The 19,745-nt window shown below is 39.9% G+C and overlaps 2 protein-coding genes across 9 annotated transcripts in view; one reads left to right on the top strand and one right to left on the bottom strand.

Moving 5' to 3' along the window:
* Positions 1-375: 375 nt before the first annotated feature.
* HNRNPH3 (heterogeneous nuclear ribonucleoprotein H3) lies at positions 376-10,473 on the bottom strand. Of its 6 annotated transcripts, none has more exons than XM_055425607.2 (11): positions 10,287-10,426; positions 9,995-10,118; positions 5,313-5,447; positions 4,655-4,793; positions 3,953-4,137; positions 3,410-3,496; positions 3,019-3,134; positions 2,123-2,258; positions 1,024-1,119; positions 851-943; positions 376-677 (listed from the first exon to the last, which is right to left on the bottom strand). In XM_055425607.2, exons 3-11 carry the CDS (start codon positions 5,422-5,424, stop codon positions 601-603), a joined length of 1,041 nt encoding a protein of 346 aa, XP_055281582.1. In that variant the 5' UTR covers positions 5,425-5,447; positions 9,995-10,118; positions 10,287-10,426; the 3' UTR covers positions 376-600. The 6 variants fall into 6 exon arrangements, with proteins under 6 accessions (XP_055281582.1, XP_055281584.1, XP_055281586.1 ...); XM_055425609.2 differs by having other exon boundaries at positions 10,268-10,406; XM_055425611.2 differs by lacking the exon at positions 9,995-10,118 and having other exon boundaries at positions 10,268-10,473.
* A 47-nt stretch (positions 10,474-10,520) lies between these two features.
* Positions 10,521-19,745, top strand: part of PBLD (phenazine biosynthesis like protein domain containing) — a 41,383-nt gene continuing 32,158 nt past the window's right edge. The window contains exon 1 of one of the 3 annotated variants that reach the window (XM_055425614.2): positions 10,521-10,795. The gene's annotated coding sequence lies outside the window, so the exon portion shown is untranslated. The remainder of the gene's footprint in view (positions 10,796-19,745) is intronic. The other 2 variants (XM_055425616.2, XM_055425612.2) reach the window with 2 other exon arrangements.

Raw genomic sequence — 19,745 nt, 5'->3', positions numbered from 1 at the left:
GTAACACAATTATGAATATACGTTAAGTCCAGATACCTCCTAGATTGTTAACATTTCAGAGCTATGCCGGATAAATGTCTGAAAATATAGAATTAGCTGAATTTATACTCCTGAAGTCACCTATACTCATCTTTAGGTTTTTTATATTTACAGTGTTGTCCAGGAGAAATTAAAGAGTAACACTAATTATTCTCCAAGCTCTATTCCAGATGTCTGCTTATTAAGACTTGTAATTTATGCAGAGGTGAACCACTGTCCTCTTAAGATTACACTAAACTACCTCTTGTAGAGCTAATAGTAAAATACATCAACCCAAATCTTATGAAAGCAGCACATCCTCAGGAGTAACTAGTATATAAAAAGTATCAACATCAGTGGTTTGAATATAAAAATTTATTTTTTTAAGTCAAAGTATGCAACAAATAAAACCTACAGAAAACAGATTTTCCCATCACAATCTGTTGCTTTACCAAATAATATTTTGAAAACACATTCCTTCAGTCATTATAAAGTTCTTAAAATACAAAAGAAAGTAATTCTGTAAGAAAGTCTAGTAGACCAGATGCTGTTGTCAGGACTTTTATATGTGTGGTTATGCATTTAGTACATCCCACGCCATCCACCTCCACTCATGCCACCTTGCCCGTAGTAACCGCCACTGCCTCCACCACCACGGCCTTAGGAAAAAAAGACATTAAGAACCATTTAGCAGAGGATATAAATGCATAAGTTATTAAAAATAAACAATATTGTAAGTCAACTATAATTCAATTAAGAAAGGAACAATATATGAACTTTAAACTGTACCACATATAGGGACTCAAACTGAACCAGAGTAAAAGACACTCACCATAACCACCCAAGCCATCAGGAGTACCATATCCTCCACTGTAATTGTTCCCCATTCCCATTCTTCCAACAGATCCATAGCCTCCCTGATTATCTTGAAGAAGAAAAAAAAAAAGTTTGAGATTGACTTGCTAAGTGTCTAACTCAGCTTAATATTTAAAAAGCTTTACATACCCATTCCATCTCTGCCGTAGCCTCCCATTCCAGAACCTCCCATTCCAGAGCCGCCTCCAGGAGTCGAATTCAAGAAAAGTTCAATGTATCGATGTTCTTTTGAGTAATAGGGGAAAAAGGAATGTTGAATAAAATTTATAAGTGTGAAAAGGTTGACTAGCTAACATTAACGTGAAAAAGAATGCTTGCAAATTCCTAGTGCAGTGACGATACAACTAAAATCTAAGGTTCATTTAAACTGTTCAAGCTTGAACTAGTTATAAGTGTTTTACGCTTGTTTCTGTATCTATAAAAGGGCCAACTCATTATTTTAGAACCTGCTGGTGGTATACATCTTAAAAATAATTCCAGAACTTCCCTGATGGTTCAGTGGTTAAGAATCTGCCCTGCCAATGCAGGGGACACAGTTTCAATCCCTGGTTTGGGAAGATTCCACATGCTGCAGAACTAAGCCCATGTGCTACAACTACTAGCCTGCACTCGAAAGCTGCAACTACTGAGGCCCAAGCACCCGAGCGCCTGTGCTCTGCAACAAGAGAAGCCACCATAAGAAGCCAGCACACTGCAACTAGAGAGTAGCCCCTGCTTGCCACAGCTAAGAGGAGCCCTTGCACAGCAACAAAGACCCAGTGTGCCCCCCAAAAAATAAAATTCCCCTTGATATTTAAATATATGTATTCCAGGCCCATTCATAGAACTGAATTAGCACCTTGAGGGTACCGTCCAGGGCAACTTATTTTTATTAAGTAGCAAGTGATTGATGTGTGGTCAGATTTGGGAATCACTAGTGGAGACTAAATTTAATGGCTTGAAAACAGATGTGATGACATGGAAAAATAACTCACCCAAGTTATCAACGTATAGACTAAGAAACAGTATTAATTTCCAAATGGCGTAAAAACTTAGGCAAATATAACAAACATTTTCCCTGTTTATAACTTTAAGCTCTAATATTTGTGAAGTATAAAGAGCCTGAGTTAACTCTTCAATAGAAAGCCCCTTAGAAAGTCTGAACTTATTAGCAGCCACATGGTTTCAGGTCCTAGACCACTAAGCTCCTAGAACCTCTTACATTTGAAGAATCACAAATACCACTTACGCATGTTATTCTTATCTTTAGACATGGCAGCTACTGCATCTTCATGTGTCACAAACTCTACATCTGCTTCTCCTGTTGCTCTGCCATCAGCTCCAATATCAATATGCACTCGGATTGGATTTAGTGGTGAGAAGAACTAAAGAAAACACTTATTTTACTTTTCTATTTAGATTACTGAAAAACAATTACCAAGCACATTGGTTTTAAGTCTATTAAAATAAATGCAAAGTGATCTTTAAAAATAATCCAGGTGATATTAAATTAAAAAGTATTTTAAGCTAGAGAAGAATTTACACCCTAAGGAAAGAAGTCTCATTTTCCTGACTATACTCAGAGAGAAAAGCAAGTTTCCTCAGCCCAATCCCAAGAAAGGTATTTCAAAATTGTTTGAAATAAGTGACCCGAGACTGACATGCAGGGAAATTGAGTGTTATGAATCAGAATAACAGAGTTTGATAAACCTACCAACTGTATATGCAGAGGTCCCAAAATATATCATTTAATTCTAACTGCAAGTTAATCAGATTTAAGTGACCCCCAAAACACCTGAAAATTAGTCCAGTTGGCTCCCAGTAAGATCAATGGCAAAAATTTTCTTTAAGGGCTAGATGATAAATACCCTCAGCTTTGTAGGCCATTGGGGTCTCAACAAGTAATGAATGAGTGATTGACTTGGCCCCAAAGGCTGAAATTTGCTTATTTTCTAACCAATTTGTAATGAAGCAGTTTCAAATCAGTAATAGCAGCCATCTGCCGCCATTATTTTCAGTTCCTCATTTCTAATCAGTCTGGGAAAGTCAAACCAAACCACTAAAACTTACTGACTTGTTACATAGAATACTCAAAATTAGACACTATGATTATATATAAAACCACTAATTACTAAAATTACTCACATTAGCAATATCATTTTCAGTTGCACGAAAAGGCAGTCCTCTCATATGTACAAAATGACCACCATGAAAACCTGAACTTGCATCACCAGCTCCACCATAACCATGTCCTCCCATACCTAGAAAATAAAATTTCCAAAGATTATTTCTTTGCTATACACACCTTTTTCTATTTACACACTTTTCACCGACACCCCAAGTAATTGTAACACTTAAGTTTTTCTAAGTATCATACGGAAATTTTTCTGTAAGTACATCTCTATATAAAGCCCTATGTAGGAATACACTGAAACATGCCTGAGTTGATTTTTGTATACAAGTCACCTACACTAAGTGCATGTAGAGCAAATACAAAAATTCATCTAAAAATCAGCATCTTTAACATTTATTTTACCTCTTCCATCTCTCATTCTGTCATCAAAACCATCATTTCCATAGCCATAATTATTATAGCCACCATAGTCATCAAAACCTCCATAACCTGTGTAATTTAAGGAGAAATACATGAATAAGCTTTCAGAAGATAAAATTTTATCTAGTTTATAAAAATGTTACCTTCTGACAAGCAATCTGGTTAACTTATTGTTACAAGTTTGCAACCCCTCCAACCAAGTTTGCAACACCCATTTTAGTGCATATTAAAAAAGCAGTTAACACTTGTATGAAAAGCACACATTTAGACATAAAAATTTTCATCCTGATGCCAAACAGAAAAGGTCAAAACATGGCAATCTCTTAAAAATTTTTGTGTAGGTAAACTAGGTGCCAATACACACATCAATCAAGTCCCATAGCTGCCCATGAGAATCCACATTTGTATGAACAGATTTATTAAACCTAGTAGGTACTGAAATTACTGCCATTCTTGTATTTCTTGACAAAGTGTCAGGAACATTAAGAAAATGTTAATGAACCTTTGTTCATTAGATACACATACCACCATCATATCCATCACCTCCTCGTCGCATTCTGTCATACATACTTCCACGCCCAGCTCCATAATAACCCCCTCTTCCTCCTATTGGTCTATCATATGGTCCTGGTCGCTGGCCCAGCAATCTTCTTGGTGGATCATAAAATCCTTTGATTTCACTCCTGCTACTTCTGAAGATCTCAATATACCTATTTGAAAATGGTTTAAGGTACAGGTTTCAGCATAAATGTATTAGAGTAAATAAAATACTGGGCAAAATGCAGTAAGTTTTTCTACATCTAAATATAACCCAATTAAAATTGCCTAAGTACACCAAAAGTTAACATTCTTTTACACCTACAAACTTAAATAATTAATATTTAAGTTGTAAAAGACAAATTAAGTCATTTGAAAACAATTCACAAAACACAATTTTAAGTTTGTTTTGTTTAGTATATAATAGATGTTTAGAGAAAATAGTTGATTATACAAAAACATTTATCAACATCATCCTACAGAAAAATGGAAACAATCTAATTTTAATTTAAGCAAACTATTAGCATTAATTCCCCACCCAAATCTGTAGTTTCCAAGTTAAATTTAGATAATTATCAATTCTTTTAAACTACCCCAGAAAAATGTTACTGTTACCCCCCCATTAAGCAATAGTGACCCACAACCCCCAAAAATAAAAATTTAACACCATCCCAAACTCTCCATCCCCACCTGTGCCCTATTCTTTCCTTGTGTTTCCCCAGAGCATTTTCTGCTATCTCCTTTGAAGCAAACTGCACGAAGGCCTCCCCTGTGCTTCTCCCCTGGTAGTCCATCGTCAATGTTATCCCATTTGGCACGATTTCCAACCCTTTAACCCAAGGACAAATAACCCCATCAAGGGGAACAGTGTTAAAGGCTGAAACATTCCCATCTGAATCAAATATTTAAAACAAGTCTAAACAAAACAAAACAAAAAAAAAAGCTTAGTTTCCCCATCACCCCATAATACAAAGGAAGATCTTTTCAAATATTACTGGATTATAATTCTTTTTGCGACCAATGTCTTTTAAAATTACACACACACTCACAAAAGGCCACCTAATATTACATGGAAAAAAATTGAATTTAACTATGCTCCGTATGCTAATTCATGATTCATCACACATAATTACTCTCAATTATGTTCATTGCATATTAGTTAGGTTTTACATATTTTCACACATTCTGTATTGAATATTAACTGGAGCACATTTCATAACTTAATACATCAACCCAGATACACTCAAATCAAAAAGTCCCCCAAACAAATGGGTTTTACAAATTAAAAACTGAGTAATAGAAATATAAAATTAAAATACTACTAAACTTTGACTAATACTAGAGGTACCTTGAAAGAACTGAACTATTTCCTCTTTGCTGCAACCAAATGGCAGTCCACGAAGTCGTACTGTCCCATCACTAGCGTCATTTGGACCATTATGTTTCATAACCCAATCCATCTCAATACCGTTTGATTTAAATGCTATAAAAAATAAACAAGCACACAAAGCAGTCAATCAAAATACACTCTTGCCAGAAGTACTGAAGAACGAACTCTCAGTGGTGCACAAAAGCAAATGTTAACATATGATTGATTATACAACAGTACAACACCTTTCTATTTCAGGGCAGACAAGACTGGGTTAAGGCAGTGAAACCTAACCCTTCCCCCAATCCTGAATTTCTAAGTATTAAAATGTTATAATTTTAAGAAAACTTCGTAATTCTACCATCAATCTTCAAACTCTACTTTTTGACCCTGTCCACCTTAATGTCAACTCTAGTCTTTTCCTCATGTCTCAAATGTGCTTCACATTTTGCAAGTTTTATTATTCACTTGAAACAATTACGCAAATTCTTAAAAAAAAAAGTTGTATACAGTACCACCATCCATTCACAGGAAGAGCCTAAGTCAAAAGTACAATGAGCAATCCTTTTAATGTTGGGAAAATGGTACTAAAGTCTAACCTTAACAGATGCACTGTAATTCTGAACATACCAAATTGTTTTCAAAGGGGAAAAAAGTCCTGTTTAACTATAAAACTGATTTAAACACTCCCCAAAAGCAAGTTTTAAAATTATTGACTTAATTAGGCCAAGTTTTAAAACTAAGATAAAAGGGCACCCAAAAACAGCTTTTTAAAGCCACCTGTTTGGCAATTATTGAAGATAGTGTATTAAAAACCAGTTCACTACTTTTAAATAAGTTTTTTTATAAAAAAAAAAATTAACGCAATCACATTCAAAAAGTTATTAAAAAGGGTACAAGAATCCCTCCTTCCCCCCTCAAAAGAACTCATCCACCAAATTCCCATCCTGAGACAATCACCCTTTCTTTTAACAATTCCCAAACATTTTAAAGAGGTTAATGCAGAAGTCCTTCAGCTGCAGAAACTTACCAGATCTCATAAATTTCACTATGCAGCTGTAGGAATCCTACTCACCTGAATATTTCAAACCTTTCCCTCACCACCTCCTCCCCTGTAAACAAAACAATTTGTTCACTTGATTCCTTTAAGCTTGAGAATATTTCATATAAGCAGTATTCACTAATACTTAATTTCACACGATCTAATTATTAGCCCAACTGTTTGAGGTTGCATCTGCAAAGAGGAAAAATTTCCCCCTAGAACCCATGCAGTTAAAATAAGCTAATGCAGAAATTATCCAAATGCAGCTATTCAGCAAATTCCTCTGTATATGAATCACCTTTGTACTTGTTAGCTCTTGTTTGCTTTGCGTGTGTGTGCTTAGTCCGACTATGCCTTTTTAAAATGCTATCCTAAGTGCCAGTCTAGACACAGATGTTCAAGATTTTTATCTGACATTACAACTCTTACGCACAAAAATAACTGGGAAGAACTTTTAAGACAAAGGAAACTCTTGGCTTGAATCCCTAGTCTGTCACTCACTGCTACTTAATTTATTAATAAGCAAACTACTTAACCTCTGCATTCAACTATAAAATGTAGCAGTGGTACTTTTACGGACTCAGAAGAATCCATGCTTAATCTGCAACACGGTAATCATTCAATGGTGGCCACCATTACTGGATTCTAAGGGGCCTTGTAAAACAAATGAAATAAGCTACAAACAAAATAACTGAACCTTAAAGGATAGGAACCTATCCTGAATCCTGAAAGGAAATAAGCACTGTTACAAGTTTTTTTCAAAGTCAACAGAGGTTTAAATTTTCAAGCATCTTTGGAAACTGTCTAAAGTAGAGAGGGGGAAAAAAAGGAGGGTCTCTGGAAAGGTTTATTTGGATACATAATCGGCTAGACAATTTGAATAATAGTTCTAAGAGTCGTCCTGAAAGTAGACTTTGGGAAAGGAGACATTTTGGAAATCTTGATCATTTTCTTAAGGGAGAAAAAAAACAACGCAGCAACCCAAGACATAACCGTTTTCTGCAAAGGGGAATTTAACAACAGAAATGGAAAAAATGGAAAGGATCTAAACCTCCATTTGTTAACCTCCCAATGAAAAACTTAAGACCTTTGCAAAGTCAATTTAATTTGTTGTGAAAGACCTTAGAAGTGGTGGCTTTGTATCATTTAGAACATTCCCCCGCCAATGTAAAGGTACTGTTTCACGAACAAATACCTTCCCTCCCAAAGAGGGAAACTGATTTATCTTTACTATAAATCTTACTAGCACTTTCCAAGAAACACTAGCAAGGAAACTAGTTTTGATTTTTGGATCAGCCTGTACCAATGAGACCTATATAAAACAAATAGTCTATCAAAAAAAATACTAAATACAATTTAAATCGGGATAAGTTAAACAGATTCGGAAGAGGAACTATTTTATAGGCCAACTCTCCATCCCAGGTGTATGAAGAGTACCCAATAAAGCCTCACTATTACCTCCTCAAAAGTTTTGAACCTAGAATTCTATTTAGAAAACAAAACCAAGATGGATTCTAAACTCATTAAAACAGTATTTGTTCTTATACATTAATAAAGCTGTCTCAGAAACTACCTAAGTAAGCATTTACTAATTATTCAGGATAATCCATCTCAACCTTTCTCGGCAATAGTGTCTAATGGCTAAAGTTCAGGGGCTAATTTTTTAAAAGAATTCCTAGTGTCAGAATACCAGCTGCTGGAATACTAGGATAATCTTGGTCAGTTCTATATGAGATTTAAAATATAATTTCCTAAACATTACGCTACATGAAGGATGCCAGTCACGAAATGACCATATATTGTATGATTACAAGTGGGTGAAACTTATGGTATGTGAACTGTATCCCAAAGCTGTTAAGGAAAGGCAACTAACAAAAGCAAAAGAGACAAAATTCCTTTATAACACAGAGGCATATACCATCTTCATAAATATAATACACAAAACAAGGATTTGATGCATTAGTAACTTTCTAAACGGTAGCCCAACTGCTGCTAAAAAATGAGAAGGAACTTCAAAATTTGGTCAAGAAATGATAAAATACTTAACACGGAAATTTTACATCATTTCGCTGTCACTGTGCTTGTTCCTTAATTTTAAAAACAAATAAGAGACACCACTACTACCTAAAGGAAGTGAAGCCTCTAAAATGATTGGGTTCTTTTCTAGAACAATGTTACCAGCCACTGCAGTTCAGTCACTTGTTTACCAAAATAAGAACACCAGAAGAACAGTTATTAAAAATATTAAGGCAATTAGGTGGATTTCCAAATTACCACGCAAATGAAAAAGAGGGCAAGAAAAGTTTCTAGGGTAATTCAACCACGGAAGCTGTTACATCACATACTATTGATAATTTATAGGAAACTGGGCTGTCTTTTCAAAGTCCACGAGAAGCACAGAAAATCTTCAGCAATAGGAACTGTAGTTTTTTAAAAGCTGTAAAAAATAGCCATGTCTATACCTTTTGCACGGCTTCAATGAAAATTACAGACACAATTCTCCAATGTTCTAAAGACTAAAACCATCGCAACATCACATGACTGAACTTGCTGTTTGTCTTTCGGTTGAGCAGGCTTATTTTCTTGGTCAAAATTTTACTACAGTGCTACACCAAATAGAAAACAGGCTTAGCTACCAAAAGAAAATAAACCCTAACTGTATTTTTAAGTATTTTGTTTCCATGGCCTTAGAATCTTTGCACAAATTACAACCGTTGGAGACTTAATAATTCCTATAAACAGTTTTGCCATCACTGGTGGTGTTTTAACAACTGTTTCCCTCAAATAAACCGCCTATTTAATTCTAACCCAGTATTTGCCAAACTATACAAAACCATTACACCATCCCACCCCCGCTCAAAGGTTCAGAATGCCTATTTTCATAGTTCACCTATTTGAAATAAGCTCATTTCAAATTCCTATTTGATAAATCACTCGCTTTTCTGCTTACAAAACAATTACCCACAGTCTTTCAATAAGTTTAAGATAAGCATGGGAATGAAGGGGGAAAAAAAACCCTTCGGAAAATGAGTACGTACTCTTTTCGAAGTTCCAAATGTGGAATATAAGGGCCGGCTAAGCGTCCTTTATTCCGCCCCGGAGACTTTTCGTTTATCTAGCTGCCCTAGAGACCAAAGAGCTAGGGAGAGTACGCCACTTCCTAGCCCGGCAGCCAAGCCTGGCTTAAAAACCTTCGCCACCGGGCGGCGGAATTACAAAGGAGGCCGTCTGCCTCCTTTGTCCTGGATTTAGGAGTTGAGCGCCTTCGTCGCCATTGGCCTTCCTCCCCCAGCTCCAGCCTCTCTCATCTTGGGAATCTGCGTCAGAAGTCACTCGCACTCCCGCCGGCCCAGGTAGCCCAGCCGGGACTGCGGAGGAAGGGAGGCCTCGGTGGGAGGCCAGGCCCATCCGGCGCCATTTCCATCGGGAGCGCGCCCGACGGCCCAGATCCTCCCCACACCCAATTGCCCAGCCTTTCCCTGCTCGCTTCCTTCCCACCCTCATCCCTTCCGCGAAGCTTTAACCACCCCCCGGCCTCCTAGATCAGTTTTCGGAAGCTGAGGGGCAAAAAGCAGAAAGAGGAGAAGGGCGGGAAGCCGAGGGCGCCGCGCTGCCGTACCCAAAATGGCGGAGGCCAAACCAGCAGGGAATGGAGGGGAAAGGCTGGATGACCCCCACTTCGGGGCTCGGCTTCATCCACTGAATTCCACCTGAGTTAATCCTCCTTCCGACAGGCCGCCTTCCTGGAAGTGGGAGATCGCCTGGGAGGCGCAGCCTGGCTGCCTCCGAGTGGCGACCTCTACACTTCCCCCCACTCCGCCGCCCCACCCCCTCCCAGTCGCTCTTCCGTCCTTCTCCCGACTCCGCTCTCGAAACTACCAGCCCAACCTACCCCCTTTTACTTCAGATACCCTGTCGGGCGACAGTAGCGCCGACTCCGGTGCTCGCGCGGTCTGGTCGTGAGGAAGCAGAAGTCGCCCGCCTCGGGGAGAGCTCCCACAACGGTTCTTCCAACCGTCTCCAGCGGCGTAACCGCTAAGGGAGCTGCGCAGCAGAGCTACTGGCTTGGGGGGAGGGGAGAGAGCGAGCGAGGAGAAGTGGGTGGAGCGAGAGCAAGGGAGACCGGCCGGCCCCGCTCTCGCGAGATAAAAAAGTTGCTCTCGCGAGACAGGAGAGTCGGTCTCTCCTTGGGGCCGGCGGTAAGAAGTGCGCTTGCGCGTTGGTCGGATGACTAGTTGGGCGAGAGGTGGAGGGAAGATGGGGTTAGTCAAGTTAGAGAAAGAGGCTGCGAACTCCACCTTTCCTGCTTACTATATAGCCATCAAATTCTCGGAGCAAACCCTCTGCTCTCTCTCGAGGTGGATGTGAAGTGGCAGTAATAGGCCTATCCGTGCGTATTGTAGGAACCCGTGGTGTCCAGGTGAGGAAAAGTTCTCTGATGCGGCAGAGAATCAGAGAACAAGTTCTGTAGAGGCCCCGCCCTTACCCAGCGTCACCTGCGTGGAGGGGCCCCACGTGGTTCGGCTGCCAAAAGTGGGGAGGGCTTTTCTTGTCCACCATGTTTGCGTTATGCGGTAAAAAGAGTAGGGCTTCTCCCCTGGAAAGATACGAAAGTGACCATCAGGCCCTGATTTGGGCTGGGCCTCTTCCCCTGGCCTTGGCGCTGACAGCGCAGCCTCCCTAAAGTGTGCCTCTAGGGGCGGGGTGTGTTAGTCATTGAAGTTTCCCTGCAAATCTTTTCTCGTTTCCTCCTCTCTGCATTTTCTCTTGGTTTTAATCTCTCCCACTTTGTAATTTCAGTTACCCATCTATCGCTTGCGTCGCCCGACTTTGAGTTGTTTTCCAGTGCTTTGCATTCTTGAAAAACGCCTGTACAAGCGACAGTTAATAAATAATTTTTGGTCGTGCTGGGTCTCATACCACAAAGGTTCCTAGTGACAGCTTTTTTGGGGAAAAAAAAAAGCCGAATTTCAGTAAGAAGAGTGGAGGGCAGTACCGAGATCAGCGCAAGTTAAAGCGCAAACGAAAGAACGAGATCAGTGAAAGTCAACTTGCAAACAAGGAACGTATATCAAATGCGGGGGAGAGACGGAAATGAGTGTGAGTAAAGCAGATGTTCCTGAAGGTTGGAAATGTGGACAAAACTAGGTTTTAGGCCTTAAATATCCAGTCAGAGACTTTGTACAGACACTGGGAAGCCCGTCGAGAGTGTGGTGATGGGGCGCAAGGAGTATTAGCAGTAGAGAAGCTAGAATAATTTTTCCTCCCTGAGGTATGCAGTCTGTAGTGTGGAGAAAGAAGGCCAGTTTCTGTCATACAATAGAAACTTCCATTTCGTGGCTATAATACATCCGCAAACCTGCTTAAGACAAGTGGGGGGGGGAGTAAGAATTGGCTAAGTCATAATGTCCTACTGCCTTTTGTGAGTCCACTCCCTCAAAATAACCCTCAGAGAAATGGAGAAGGGAAAATGTGGTCTTCATTACAAGAGAGAGAAAAGCAAAACGAATAGCGTAATAACGATAGCTCACGATTATTGAGAGCTTACTTGAGCTAGGTGCTGTGCTCAATTCACTGACTCTTCATAACCCTAAAAATAATATCCCCATTTTACAGATGATTTGCCTAAGTTCTAAAGAAATTTAAAAAGATACCCAAGATCACACACCTAGTGACAGAAGCTAGGATTGAAACCCAAATGGTTTTACCCCAGGGACTAGGGTCTTAAAAGCACTCTGGACCTACCTGCGGATGTATTAAGGGAACAAAATAGATTTAGGCAAATTGAAGTTAGTTCCCCTAAATAACGCTGCAGTTACCATCATCTCTGTAGACCTGCAGTTAACAGTTTATTGGCTGGAGACTTTTGAACTGGCCTAAAACTTGATATCACTGGCGGGGTGCGGTAGGTTTCATTTCTCTTTTTTCCTAATGATTGCTGTATTCCTACTTCAGATGGAATTCTTCCCTGGATTCAAATTACATCATTATCCTTTCTGACTTTCAACCTGATTTGGTAAATGGAATTTTGTAATCCCCTTTACCCCTTGCCTGAATTCAGTTTATTTACCGCCTGATTGAGTTTGGCATTCTCTCCACATATTTTTATGGCTGTGTGTCAAAATCCTAAAATCGTTCTAATGGTTTTTCATCACCAAACTGCAGTGTTTTATTTGGGGGTTTTTTTGGCCACAACTTGTTTGCATTGGGCATGCTCCTGTTTGCCAATGTGAATGCTTAGGAAGGACTTGAAATTAGCAGATACATTCCTTTTGCCTTTTTATTATTATAGCAAGTAGGACGTTTTGAGTTTTTAAAAAAATGCATTATATAGGGATAAACTTAATTTTTATTTGACTTCCTATTTTGTGCATGCTCAGTTGCTCATTCATGTCCAACTCTTTGGGACCCCATGGACTGTAGCCTGCCAGGCTTCTCTGTCCATGGAATTTTCCAGGCAAGAAGACTGGAGTGGATTGCCATTTCCTACTCCAGAGGATTTTCCTGACCCAAAGATGGAACCTGAGTTCTTGTTTCTCCTGCGTTAGCAGGTGGATTCTTTAACACTCAATGCTTTTCTCAAAAGAAAAAGTGTCTATCAACTATTCCCATCTGCAAGTTGAGTCCTTTAAGGCTTGGTGAAATTGGCTCACCACTGCTTCACTGGTCCCTACAGAATTGTTTCCGGATCAGTCTCTGTGGAATTGTTTCCATAGAGATGGTTAGAACTCCCAGCTACATTGGGGTGTTTTTTGTTTTTTTCCTCTCTGTCTTCCTTCCTTCCATCTTTTCAGTGCTTTCCTATTGTATAGAAATCGGAGGGACCCTGGAGAGTATCTTGTTAGAGGCCAAAATGAGAGAAAAGATGAAAAAGGAGAAGGAAATAGAAGTACCCACAGCTCCCAGAGGAAAACAAGACACAGACATGTGATCATGACTACACCACCAGGAAGAGAACAGGAAAATTCCATGCAGAGCTTGAAAAAAGAAGAAAGAAATTGAAGAGATTGCACTCTTCTGGGAGAAGGAAGGCACATTAACTAAAAATTGGCTAAAATAGTTGTTCACATACCCCTACCACGTTCTGAAATAACATAAAAACAGGGTTATAATCTTTGTCTATAGGAAAAGCAAATAAACTAAAAACAACAAACCCACAAATAAGTTTCTAGGATTGTTTCTAAATGCTTTCTGAGCATTAAATCTGTCGTACTAAGGTTTTGTGAAATGCTTATTCTTTGATTTATATCATATATTAATATATTTACTGTCTTTAGAAAGCAGTGATCATAATAATTCAAAAGTGTTTCTCAAGACAAAGCTTAATTACACAGTTTACATTCTTGATATTTTGTTTGTTTCTTCAAATCACCTTATTGTTTATTCTGGGATTAGGGAAACCGAGAGGTCTCATCCAATTTGAATAATCATACACTAAGTAAACAAATTGCGACTTAAAAGGAAAAAAGCGTCTAACACACTTTCTCTACTTTTTGAAAATAATTAAAAATGTTGAATATTATTTCTGCTCCAGTGGATTGCTGGGAAGAACAGGGAAAACAGCCACAAAAGATAGCTACTTAAGGAATTTAAATCAAATTATTATACTTCTTTTAATATTCCATGAGCATATTGATAACTTATAGAACACAGTACAGATATCAGACTATTCCCTCCCTTTCCCCACACGATTTTAAACTTCTGAGTTGTAGTTAAAAATACATGTTTTCATATACATATCAATATATATGCCTCTTTGTGTACAAATAACAATGGTTATATTGGGGGTGAAGACACTTTTAATTTTCACCACAGTCTAGCAAAGTTATTATATGTTGAACCAACAAATAGAAGAATCAGAAGATAAAGTAATGCTCCAAACTTTACAAAGAAAATCAACGACAAAATTAGAATTGTCTTCATAACCAGGGAGTCAGATTGTCCTAGGTTCTAACCCTAAGATTTCACACTTACCTACAGCTGTTTGATTCTGAAGCAATTAACTTTCCTGAAACTCAGTTTTTGTTGCTGTTTGTTTGTGGCCACGTCAAGGTACGACTTGCAGGATCGCAGTTTCTTGACCAGGGATTGAACCCATCCATGAGAAGGAAATGGCAACCCACTCCAGTATTCTTGCCTAGAAAATCCCATGAAGAGAGGAGCCTGGTGGGCTACTGTTCATGGGGTCACAAAGAGTCAGACACGACTGAGTGATTAAGCAAAAAAAAATGCACCCTACATTGGGAGTTTGGAGTCTTAATCACTGGACTGCCAAGGAAGTCCCCTGAATTTAGTTTCTTAGTGTCTAAAATGAGTTGTTATATGGAGATTAGTAGTTGAAATAATTCCAGTTCTGTCCTGTTTCTTGTCAGTTATGTCATGAATGTGGTCCTTCCTGTGAAACTTATTTCAATAGTGAATTTAGTAGAAAAATTTTGGAAAGTACAATGTCCTAAGCACTGTGTTGCGTGGGAGGGAGTGGCAAAAATTATTCCAGGGAAATCTGTAAAATCAGATGAGTACCAAAAACCTTCTGTGGACAGACTGAGTGATATTTCACATGTAAATGGGCTTCCCTGGTGCCTCAGCTGGTAAAGAATCTACCTGCAGTGTAGGAGACCTGGGTTCAATTCCCAGGTTGGGAAGATCCCCTGGAGAAGGGAAAGGCTACCCACTCCAGTATTCTGACCTAGAGAATTCCATGGACTGTATAGTTCATGGTGTCGCAAAGAGTCGGACATGACTGAGTGACTTTCACTCACTCACATGTAAATACTACTGTTTTCCAACATAGCCTACCAGGCTCCTCCGTCCATGGGATTCTCCAGGCAAGATGTGATTGCTATTAATAAAATAGAAATGATTTGCTAAGCTAAGTCACTTCAGTCGTGTCCAACTCTGTGTGACCCCATAGACAGCAGCCCACCAGGCTCCCCTGTCCCTAGGATCCTCCAGGCAAGAACACTGGAGTGGGTTGCCATTTCCTTCTCCAATGCATGAAAGTGAAAAGTGAAAGTGAAGTTGCTCAGTCATGTCTGACTGACTGAACGACCCCACGGGCTACAGCCTACCAGGCTCCTCCATCCATGGGATTTTCCAGGCAAGAGTACTGGAGTGGGTTGCCATTGCCTTCTGCAGAAATTGATTTGAGGGCATTAGTATAATCCCGGAGAAGGCAATGGCAAGCCACTCCAGTACTCTTGCCTAGAAAATCCCATGGACAGAGGAGCCCGGTGGGCTGCAGTCCATGGGGTCGCTACTAGTTGGACAAAACTGAGCGACTTCACTTTCACTTTTCACTTTCATGCATTGGAGCAGGAAATGGCAACCCACTCCAGTGTTCTTGCCTGGAGAATCCCAGGGACGGCAGAGCCTGGTCGGCTGCCGTCTATGGGGTCGCACAGAGTCGGACACGACTGAAGTGACTTAGCAGCAGCAGCAGCAGTAAAATCCTAACATTTCAGTATATGTTTCAGTCTACAAAAAATGGCTGACTCTGCTACTAAAGTAGAGGGTCCAGGTTCAATCCCTGGTCAGGGTACTAGATCCCACATCCTGCAACTAAGAGTTCACATGCTGTAACTAAAGATCCTGCATGCTGCAACTAAAAAGGAAAAAAGCCCTGCATGCCCAACTAAGACCTGGCACAACCTAATTAATTAATTTAAAGAAGATAGTACGGAGAGTTCCTGTGTAGCCCTCACTGAGTTGCCTCTGTTATTAACATCTTGCATTTACTATGATGTGTTTGTTACAACAAATGAACCTACCTTGGCTCATTATTATTAACTACACACTTTATATGGGGTTCACTAGTTTTTCCCTAACATCCTTCTGTTTCAGGATCCCATCCTGGATACTACATTAATTAGTCATCATTCTCCTTAGCATTCTCTGTTCCTTCGAGGAATACTCTTCAATTGGAATATCTCTAATGTTTTTGCTATGATTAAATAGGAGTAAGTGGTTCTCAGGAGAAAGACCACCGAAGTAAAGTGCCATTTTCATCACATCATATCCAAGGTAGATGCTATCAAACTGACTTATCACTAATGGTGTTCATTTCAGTCACTCAGTCGTGTCCGACTCTTTGTGACCCTATGAATCACAGCATGCCAGGCCTCCCTGTCCATCGAGCTCCCAGAGTTCACCCAAACTCTTGTCCATCGAGTCGGTGATGCCATCCAGCCATCTCATTCTCTGTCGTCCCCGTCTCCTGCCCCCAATCCCTGGCAGCATCAGAGTCTTTTCCAGTGAGTCAACTCATCGCGTGAGGTGGCCAAAGTATTGGAGTTTCAGCTTTAGCATCAGTCCTTCCAATGAACGCCCAGAACTGATCTCCTTTAGAATGGACTGGTTGGATCTCCTTGCAGTCCCAGGGACTCTCAAGAGTCTTCTCCAGCACCACAGTTCAAAAGCATCAGTTCTTCAGCGCTCAGCTTTCTTCACAGTCCAACTCTCACATCCATACATGACCACTGGAAAAACCATAGCCTTGACTAGACGGACCTTTGTTGGCAAAGTAATATCTCTGCTTTTTAATATGCTATCTAGGTTGGTCATAACTTTCCTTCCAAGGAGTAAGCATCTTTTAATTTCATGGCTGCAATCAGCATCCTTAGTGATTTTGGAGCCCAAAAAAATAAAGTCTGACACTGTTTCCACTGTTTCTCCATCTATTTCCCATGAAGTGATGGGACCAGATGCCATGATCTTTGTTTTCTGAATGTTGAGCTTCAAGCCAACCTTTTCACTCTCCTCTTTCACTTTCATCAAGAGGCTTTCGAGTTCCTCTTCACTTTCTGCCATAAGGGTGGTGTCATCTGCATATCTGAGGTTATTGATATTTCTCCCAGCAATCTTGATTCCAGCTTGTGCTTCTTCCAGCCCAGCGTTCCCCATGATGTACTCTGCATATAAGCTAAATAAACAAGGTGACAATATACAGCCTTGACGTACTCCTTTTCCTATTTGGAACCAGTCTGTTGTTCCATGTACAGTTCTGACTGTTGCTTCCTGACCTGCATACAGGTTTCTCAAGAGGCAGGTCAGGTGGTCTGGGATTCCCATCTCTTTCAGAATTTTCCAGTTTATCGTTATCCACACAGTCAACGTCTTTGGCATAGTCAATAAAGCAGAAATAGATGTTTTTCTGGAACTCTCTTGCTTTTTCCATGATCCAGCGGATGTTAGCAATTTGATCTCTGGTTCCTCTGCCTTTTCTAAAACCAGCTTGGTGTTACTGATGGTGTTACCCTCAGTGAAACCTGCCTGAGGCAGCACTTGCCAGATTTCTCCACTGTGAAGTTACTTTTCATCCTCTTATGCTCTACTCTTTTGGAAAATAGTCACTGAGCGCAGCTCGCACTCAAGGGGTATTTAAGCTCCAGCTCCTGGAAGGGAGAGTAGCTAGATAAATTATTTGAAATTATTCTGGGGACTTCCCTGGTGGCTCAGTGGTTAAAAATCTGCCTTGCAGTACAGGGGACATGGGTTCAATCCCTGGTCAGGGAACTAAGATCCCACATGCCACAGGGCAACTAAGTCTGCGTGCTGCAACTACTGAATGTGCAGGCTTAACAGTCCATGCTCCAAAACAAGCCAGCATCATGAGATGCCCACACATTGCAATGAAGAGTAGCCCCTACTTGTCACAACTAGACAAAGCCCAAGACCAGCAACAAAGACCCAATGTAGCCAAAAATAGAAAAGAACTTGAGTTAAAAATAATTCTATGAGGTTTTCCTTTCATTCATTCTTTTATCTTTATATATATGCCAGTATAGACCCACGGATACTAATTTTATACTTTGGGTTATAATCTACATAACTTATTTTGTTGTTCAAATTGTTCTTCCTTAGGCCACTGGGAGCACTTTCAGGTTGGCTCCTGTATCCCTTTGACATACCCCTATTCTATTTATTTATTTATTTGCTGACTTGTGGGATCCTAGTTCTTTGACCCAGGATCAAATCCATTCTCCCTGCAGTGAAAGTACAGTGTCCCAACTCCCACTGAACTGCCAGGGAAGCCCCCTTATTCTTTTTATTTTTTGAGACCGTCTTACTTTCTTCTATTAGAAGATGCTGAAAACTTATCTGGTATTTTCTTTACCTTTGCCCTAGAAGTGACCATTTCTCCAGGGAACCCAGTTCCTTTTACTATTGGGGAATGTTAATTAATTTCCACATTCCTCAAATTTCCAATTCCTCTTGTTATTGAAATGTAATCTTATTCCACTGTGATTGAAGGACACACTTTGTATGATTCCAAGGCTTTATGTTTATTGAGACTTGTTTTATGGCCTAACATATGATCTATTCTGGAAAATGCTCCATGTGCACTTGAAAAGGACATGTTGTTTACTGCTATTAGACTCCCAGATCTAGAAAACAAATTACGCGTGGTTGTATGGATGTGAGAGTTGGACTGTGAAGAAAGCTGATCGCCGAAGAACTGATGCTTTTGAACTGTGGTGCTGGAGAAGACTCTTGAGAGTCCCTTGGACTGCAAGGAGATCCAACCAGTCCATCCTAAAGGAGATCAGTCCTGGATGTTCATTGGAAGGACTGATGCTAAAGCTGAAGCTCCAATACTTTGGCCACCTCATGCGACAAGTTGACTCACTGGAAAAGACTCTGATGCTGGGAGGGATTGGGGGCGGGAGGAGAAGGGGACGACCGAGAATGAGATGGCTGGATGGCATCACCGACTCAATGGACATGAGTTTGAGTGAACTCCAGGAGCTGGTGATGGACAGAGAGGCCTGGCATGCTGCGATTCATTTGGTCGCAAAGAGTCAGACACGACTGAATGACTGAACTGAACCAGTGGGAAGAAGAAGTGGGGAGGGGCAGTAATTTGGTTGATACATGGTAGGTCATGATGATAAAAACTGTGAGCTTCAACAGAAAAGTGAAAAGTTTCTGAAACTGTAGGCATTTGAGCATAAATGTAGTTAAGGAAATCAGAATTAGTCTAAAATTTTTTTTAACAAAGGCAGTGTTTCAGAGTTTCTATTAAGTCCAGGAAACATGAGTAAAACTAAACACAAAGTAGTTGAGTGCCATGAAACTAATTTAAAAATAGAATTTCCTCCAAATTTTTATTTAAAACTTATTTTATAATTTGACTTCCTTTTTATAGTTATTTTCTTTTTTCCAACAAGTAAGGTGCATAGTATTCCTGTACACTTTGAATGCATCAGCATTCTGTTACTAAGTATTTACATTTTTAAAGAACTAAGTTGGCATTTATTAATGAGCAGCATTGTTTGGAGGCAGCAGTCATAAGCAAAAGCCAAGTGGGTTCTTTTATATTAACAGCTACAGAATACAGGAGTCAACTTTCTGTTGTCTGTAGCACAGGA

Source organism: Moschus berezovskii, chromosome 12 (genome assembly GCF_049115385.1).
Source record: "Moschus berezovskii isolate FMDL1 chromosome 12, NW_MosBer_1.0, whole genome shotgun sequence".
Classification (NCBI taxonomy): Eukaryota; Metazoa; Chordata; class Mammalia; order Artiodactyla; family Moschidae; genus Moschus; species Moschus berezovskii.
Note: the sequence above shows the minus strand (reverse complement) of the source record. Positions and strands in the feature narration are given on the sequence as shown.